Consider the following 7,909-nt stretch of genomic DNA (forward strand, 5'->3'; position numbering starts at 1 on the left):
GTGGGATAAACAGGCCAGCGAGAAATGTCTGTCTCTCCTGATCGTAGACACCCATGCAAAACATTTCAATTTTAGTAGTCGGTGAATCAAATCTAAAAATGTAATTTGTATTTTAGTTGGCTTGTCATGATGTTAGCTCTGTTTACTCAAATACATTTCTGTTAGCAGACTGTAAAATGGTAAAAATGGATAACAATATAATGCAGTCATAAAGAAAGACGAGTAGTCGACCGTAACTTCCTCGCTTCCTAGCACATTATGTAGGCTATTTGCATTGATGCTGTCACACTCACTTGGCTACTTCTAAGTCATTTAAAAAATACATCTGAGACTAATCCTAATTCTAATGTTAAACCTAAACCTAAGACCTAACCTATAGTCGCCCCATGAAGAAATGAGGACCGGTCAAACTGACCTGAATTCACAAAAATGCCCTGCCTCAGAAGGTCTAAAACTAAAACTGCTTCTCACAAGCATAGCAAAAGAACTATGTGCATACACACACACACACACACACACACATTGAGCAAACCCACCTCTGATAGTAGCTGAGCTCCTCCTGGACCAGGAACAGGTTGGCTTTGAGCTCGTTCCTCTCGAACAGCATGTCGCGCACCTCCTTCTTAGTGAAGCACGGCTGATCCGGATCCTTCTGGTTGACCGCCAGCTTCTCCGTCGGCTGCAGAGATGTCTGAGACGGACTGGACTGATGGGAGAACAGAGAGTTGTGACGGCCGTTTGCTAGGTTCATCCAAACTACTCCAACCAAACGACTCCAAACAAGAGCACACTTTCATACAAACAGACACGACAAGTAGAATATTATGTATTATGTATTATGCAGTGGACACGGAATCTAAAAAGGAACATAAACAGTAATCATCCATTCTGCGTAAGGTGCATGTATGTGCACACAAGACACACACACACTCCTTACAGGGCTGCTAGTGTTGGCTTTGTCCAGCTGAGCCTGGAGGTTTTCTATCTGCTTGTGTTTCTCTTTGAGGTCGGCCTCCATGTCGGCCTTCCTCTCCACGGTGCTCTTCAGCTGGGCCTGCAGCACGCTCTGCCTGTGGCGCAGCTCCCCATTCATCTTCATGAAGCGCTCCAACTGCTCCTGGAGCTGCAGAGACACACACACACACACACACACAGATGGACATGAACTCCCAGGTTTAAACCATGAGCAGTAGACCTACTTATAGACAGGTTTGAGTCAAATTTGCCTAACTGCACACAGACACAGAGTTCCCAAACTCCCACCTGTAGCTAGAGTAAATACACTGTTAGCTGTGAGTCAAACCGATAAGCCAGGACCAAATCAAGTTCCTGTCCAAAAGGCAAACTAAGATCTCAGAGATATGTGTTTTGGTTTTATGCCTAATATTAATAGTAGCAAATGAGTGGGGTGAAATGACCCCACACATGGGATTCAGACCGAACGACTGCGGAGGGAGAGGAATGAGGCTACAGAAATTCAAGACAAGAGTAGCATTCATTTCAAGAAGGAAAAAAATTCTAGGCATCCATTTGAGCAAACAGAGAAACGAGCTTAGCTGACCATGTGCTGTTTCTCAACATTCTGTCTTTCACTCCAGTCACATGATTCTGGAGAAAAGAGCATAAAGCATAAACAAATACACACACCCAGTTATGGCCGCTGTTTAAATCATGTGGCAATGAAGCTTACTCTACTGCTGCATGCGCACGTGCAAACACTCTTATACGCACGCACACACACCCAGCAGCTGTGAGCAGGGGAGTGCGGCCACTGCCTGGACTTGTCCTGACTCCAAAGGTGTGGCTCAACCGTCAGCCAGTAAATACGATGATTATCTCAATGCTCTTCCCTCATTCGCTGACAGTTCGAATAGTTCCTGTCTTCCAGTCCTAAGTCCTCTCACTGGACAAGATACTGAAACCATCTCATGGACACAATTAGTCTGTTTTGCATGGCATGATTTCTCTTTATGTAATGTGTGATTGGGTAGTTAATGTGTGTGTGTGTGTGTGTGTGTGTGTGTGTGTGTGTGTGTGTGTGTCTAACTGTTTATAGGCAAGGTTATATGTCTAAAGGTGAGGGAATGAGAAATGAGCATGCCAGTAATATAAAGCACAGTTCTTTGTGTGAGGCAACACGGCTGATATGAAACTAGGGCACGGACCTTTGTAACGACATTCATAAATATGCATGTGGTTGTGTGTTTTTTTGTGTGTGGCTATGTGTTGCAGGTGTCATGCAAACTAGCAAAGACCACAGCTTCCTCTCTAGTGAGTCTCTCTCTGATCTAGAAGAAGTCTCGCCTCCTGCTCCTGCCAGCATGAAAGACGGCCATCCTGCCAATCAAGCTCTTGAATTAAATGAAGGAAAGCATTTCTGCCAGAGGAATGACTTAAACAGACACCTATTTGGCAAACGGGCCTTTATGTTCTCCGCCCCTGCAGCCTGGAACCACTTGCAGACAGATTTGCAGCTAGATGAGCTGATCCCGATTAGGGCATTCAAAAATGTAGTGAAGGGTTTGGAGGCAAATTCAATTGGAATTTGTAATTGCTTCCTTAGCTAGACCCGTTTCCTCCTGTCTGTCTTTTAGGCATATGACTCTGTGAGTTACTACTGTATGTTTTGTTTTATGTGCTTTTAATCCTTGCTTGTATGTTGTTTGAAAATCTGTATTGCTGCTATCTTGGCCAGGGCTCCCTCGAAAAAGAGATCTTGTAATCTCAACTGGGACTCACCTGGTTAAATAAAGGTTAAATAAAAAAAATTTAAAAAAAAACTCCTACTACTTCACATGCATATGTATGTGTGTGTCTCTGTGCATACATGCGTGCCTTTAAATGTGTGTGTGTGTGTGTGTGTGTGTGTGTGTAGGTGCGTGTGTGTGTGTTGCGTCTCCTTACCGCTTCCACCTCTTTGGAGATGGTGGTTATCTCCTGGACTTTGGCCCTCAGCTCATCTCTCTGCTTGTCCACCACCTCCTTCAGCTTCAGCATCACCTCTCTCTCCTGCCGCTGAACACGGTCTGATACGCACACACACACACACACACACACACACACACACCATAAAATCTCAACTTGATGCTGTCCACCAAAATTCAGCAGAGAGGAAGCAAAAGGGAAAGCAAAGAAAACACCCGAGCCCTAAACCAAACATTTTTCCTTCCCATTTTGTATTTGCCAATAAACTTCTGTCTATCACTTACACTTCACTTTCATATTTACAATGAGGATAATCAACAACTGATTGATTAATTACTGAGTTATGGAATAAGTCATGTTGTTTGTTGATGGCCACTTTACCGATCTGCAATGTTGTATGATGTATTATAAAGTAAATTATTTCATTGATTAAGAACAAACTGATCACAAACAATGACCTGGGGCAACACATGAGACACAGCGGGAAAATTTGTGGAATTTATCAAACTGACAAAGTTGTATACACGGACGGCAGGGATGAAAATATACCACTTTTTCACTAAGTATTCCAATTGTGAGTGCTAAATTATAGGTAACACTGACTTTCTGTTAGTTTACACTGTCCACTTGACTTCCATACTGATATTAGACCAAGAAAAGAGAGCGGACCCTGTGTATTTTCAAGTGGAAGGGAGATTTCTGATGAAGGGTGAAGCATTTTCAATTATTTTGCAGTACAAAAGTTTAGGGGGGCAAAAACCTTTGCACATGACTTTACTTTCCAACTTTCAACCAACATAGTACATTAAATTATAACATTAACACGGGTCATTATATAAGACTGAAAATCAGAGCATCTATCCTAATTCTGTCTGGCCAAAAGTGGTTTGACCTAGTTTATCCTGAACCACATCATCTAATAATACTACAAGGCACTGTCGTTTATTGTTTGTCTTCCAGGTTTGAATTTCTGACAAACAAGCACAAAGTCCGGGATGTCAAACCTTTCCACCAGTATAAGTAGTTGTTATACACACACAAATTCCAGAGTAAACATACTGTTCGTAAATTTATACCTAATCTAGAGCACAGATATATTTGAAATTCACCCCAGCCAAAGGCAGCATGGAAGCCCAATGTAGGAATCTCATTCATCACATAAAATTAATGTCACATTCACTTCCCACATGGTCTCTTGTCAAATAAATCACAATATTATTATGTCAGAATATTTTTCCTGTCACCGCAAGAAAATATGAGTCAGCAAAGCAACTCCATCCCCCCGGCTCACGTTAATATGGGATGTTTTCTATGTGGTGGGAAATGTCAGTGAATACGTACAAGCATGAGAAAGGATGTGTGTAATATCTGTAATACTATTATGATCCACTTTATCATAGCTATCCTATTATTAAGCAATACTGATGGAGTAGATGTCAAATGTAGATTATATGGTTTAACAAACCATTATTCAGCCCAATGGCATTAAACTCTGTTATTTAATTGTTTTATTTTGTTGGCTTTTTCAGTGCCATGGGGTATTTTACCTCATTTTTTTAGCACTTCCGCTGCTTGAGGGTAGACTGCTCACCTACTACTGTGAGAACTCGCTGTACTCCTTCAAATGATGTTTCTTCAAGTGCCTGATTAAATTAGTGGTTTGTAATTAGCGCTGCTGCTGCCACCCCTCGAAACACTTGCATTGCAAATGTTACAATTACCTGTTGGACAGCTTTCAGTCTCCAGTTTAAACAAATTCCAGACTGCAGACATGATTGCTATCGAGCTGCTTTCAAACTATGCGGCACACTGCCATAAGTGGTTGACAACACTTGTTCATGGCAAGTAGTTTTTATGTAAATTTACATACATGGACTCAAGTGGGGAAACAAAATAAATAAATAAATAGTTTGGTTAAGGATCCAATTCCGCTACTGAATATTGGATCGGTGCATCCCTAACGTTAGCAGTGCTTTTGAAAGCTGTGGGATGTCAAGCATGCTAGAGTATTTTATGTGAGGTCTGCACTCATTCGTTTTACAATATGTGAAAACTATTAAAACACATGCTGGGGATTTCTAGCCATCCTAAAACCATCAAGGTTGACTTGACTATCCCAGACATTTTAAATGTCCACTCAACTCTTACAGATGGGTCCCTCTGGCTATATGAGAGGTTTATGTGGTAACATCTCTGGGCTGGTTTTACACAGAAAACAGTGTAGGAGTATGGAACTACTTTTGGAGCAAAACAACAACAAAACAAAAGACTTTTGAAACCCATTCAGGAAATAATTTACAAACCACATGCAAGCAAACAATAACAAAGACATAGGATAATTTACATTTTAATTTAGTTATTCAAAAAGACACTAATGTGCCTCATGCATGTCAAAACCCTGGGACATACCCTCCTGGGCATGGCTGCCCTTCAGCCTGCTCCGCAGCTCCTCCCTATCCACCTGCAGCTGCTGCACCTGGACCTGCAGCTCCTCACACCTCCTCCTCCACTGCTCCTGCTTCTGCTGCAGCTCCTGTTCAGAGGAGAGGAGCCTGACTGTCAATCAGCACCTCAGGGAAAGGAGGCGCACTCTGAACCAACTAAATTTAAGAATAAACAGGATCTGATGTGGCTGTCCCTTGTGCTGTTTAACTCTGGAAGAGTCTACTTAGAAACCTGGCTTAGCTTGGAAAACAGGGTGTGTGAGAGCTGGTTTGTCTTTTTGTTATTAAGCGAGTGCTTCCAAGTACAGATTTTTTGTCACTTGTCTACAGTGCATTGATACTACATAAAGTTTAAAGGGTTAAACCATAGACTGTAAGGGGTTGGATGTGCTGATGGATAAGCAATGTCCGAATAAATTTCATATGATGGAGTAGAGAATGGGCAACAATGCAAGTTTACATAGACGGAAAAAACATTACTGTGGTCAAAGCATTGCAAGGATTTCTTTCTTTTTTTTAATGCATTTATAAGATGATTTGTCACAATCTCACAATACTATAGTCCTTCATAAGTGCCCTGCTGTGTGGCTAGGATGGTGGTAGACAGAAGTAACACCACCTCTCTTCCTCTACTCATAAACAGCATTATAATTTATGTCACTGACTGAGATGCAATAAAACATGACTTGTTGAAACTGCTGGAAATTTGGGGTATTTCCCATGAACATGGTGGTTAGAAACACTTCATAGCATTGCAACATAATAATGTGTTCCATACTGTATTCACGTTGTGCCTAACAACACTTTTAACTGTTCTAAACTCACTGTGTGGACAAGCTTATAGCTTTTATAAAACGTCGGTAACATACGCTTGCTGTGAGGAGCTGGTGTATGGTGTACACAATAAAACGAAAGACTGTTCAGTGTGTTTGTTTACAAACGATAAGACTTAAATAATGATATATAGTGATGACTTCTCCTCTTCCGCCAAATAATATAGTTCTTGAACAGTAGTAGTAGTAGTAGTAGACAACGTGGTTGCCAGGCGACATAAGTAGCGTATGAGGTGATGATTTACAGTAACGTTAGCGCATTAATATCTGAATTAGCTGGTATGTGGTTAAGGTTAAAACCTCCTGGTGGTTACACGTGTGTGTTTATCCGGTATAACGGCTTCGAACGTGACTCAGCCAATCAAAATTGAGTACCGGGACTATACGTTTTGTTACACATAAATATAGAAATGTTTTCACAACACTGGGGAAGGCGTTGGCCATATTTTCATGTTACTTGGCTTGGCAGTCATGGAGCTGGTTTACACTGTGAGTGACACAAGATACGTTTGAAACGTTAACATGTCCTAACACACTAACGTTACACTTAATTTACGTCAAGTAGCAAGCACATTATACAGGACATTGGAAGTAGACCGTTGTAACACTGGTATAGCACTGCCATTACAACTATATTCTAACTGCAACGTCCTTCGATGCATCCATCATTGTTTACAACGTGGTGGAGGATTAAAAGCTACCATCTTACTCACCCGTAATTCATTCCTGTCCTTGCCCTCTTCGCTTTCCTTCACAGCACGTTTCTTCTGCTGCTGTAGCTGTATCGTCTCGAAGGTTTTCAACAGCTCCTCTTCCCTCAGGTTGTGTTCATGGTTCCTCGATGCAAAGCTTTCCAACAGCTCCAATACTTTGACTACTTTTGGCACTAGTCCTACGGCACTCTCTTTGCCGTAGCCATCGATAAGTTTCTCCACTTCGGTGCCAATCAATTTGGCAATTTCGTACACATCATCCACCGTTAAGGCTGAACACGTCCTATCAAAACAGTCTGTCTTTTTGACTTCTGAATGCTCTTCAGTGCTCTCCATGTCTGAACAGTCTACGGTCTGAACCCAGTCAGACAAGTACACTAGATGCGCACCTTATCAACTATCGAAAGCGAGACTAGACTCGTCCGCGTGGCATGACAGCCAACCGTAAAACAGACGCGAGATATGAGGACGAACAAAATGTGCAATTTCTGAATATGAAAACAACACCCTCATGGATTATTCGAGACAAACCCACGCAGCACTGGTCTAAACTTGGTTCGCAACATTGCCGAGCCCACGCTACCGACACGTCTGAACTTGACCTGCTCCTCTTCCGACAACACGTCACGCATTTTATCGGCGCGGTCACATAAATGTAGAGCCGCAAAGAAATTAAAGGACATCGAGTACAAGACTACTGTGGCACACGACAATCCTGCAGTCTCTCAAACCCAGACTCCCTGCAGGATCCTCCTACTTTTCTGACCAATGTAATACGAGAACAGCTACACGCATAAAACTCGCCTACCAGGTCGACCATAGTGTAATGCATGCAACAGAGCGTGCAAATTGAATTTGCTCTGTAGTCCTGGCAAATCAGAACATTGATCCGGAATATACTGTCGAATAAATGTCTCCTAAATAACCTAAATAAAGCACTTGTTCAAGACCATAAACCATACCTTGTGATAAATTATAATTTCATAAAGCGGGG

General features: G+C 42.0%; 1 protein-coding gene across 1 annotated transcript in view; it reads right to left on the reverse strand.

Annotated features, from left to right (window-relative positions):
• The window catches only part of rilp (Rab interacting lysosomal protein), an 11,614-nt gene extending 4,010 nt beyond the window's left edge, over nucleotides 1–7,604 (reverse strand). The window contains exons 1-5 of the mRNA XM_071900699.2: nucleotides 6,916–7,604; nucleotides 5,335–5,458; nucleotides 2,905–3,026; nucleotides 938–1,123; nucleotides 537–706 (exon numbers count right to left, since the gene is read on the reverse strand). Of these exons, the coding sequence (XP_071756800.1) occupies nucleotides 537–706; nucleotides 938–1,123; nucleotides 2,905–3,026; nucleotides 5,335–5,458; nucleotides 6,916–7,251 (938 nt within the window). The 5' untranslated portion in view covers nucleotides 7,252–7,604. The remainder of the gene's footprint in view (nucleotides 1–536; nucleotides 707–937; nucleotides 1,124–2,904; nucleotides 3,027–5,334; nucleotides 5,459–6,915) is intronic.
• Nucleotides 7,605–7,909: the final 305 nt, after the last annotated feature.

The sequence above is a fragment of the Centroberyx gerrardi genome, chromosome 6 (genome assembly GCF_048128805.1).
Source record: "Centroberyx gerrardi isolate f3 chromosome 6, fCenGer3.hap1.cur.20231027, whole genome shotgun sequence".
Taxonomy (NCBI): Eukaryota; Metazoa; Chordata; class Actinopteri; order Beryciformes; family Berycidae; genus Centroberyx; species Centroberyx gerrardi.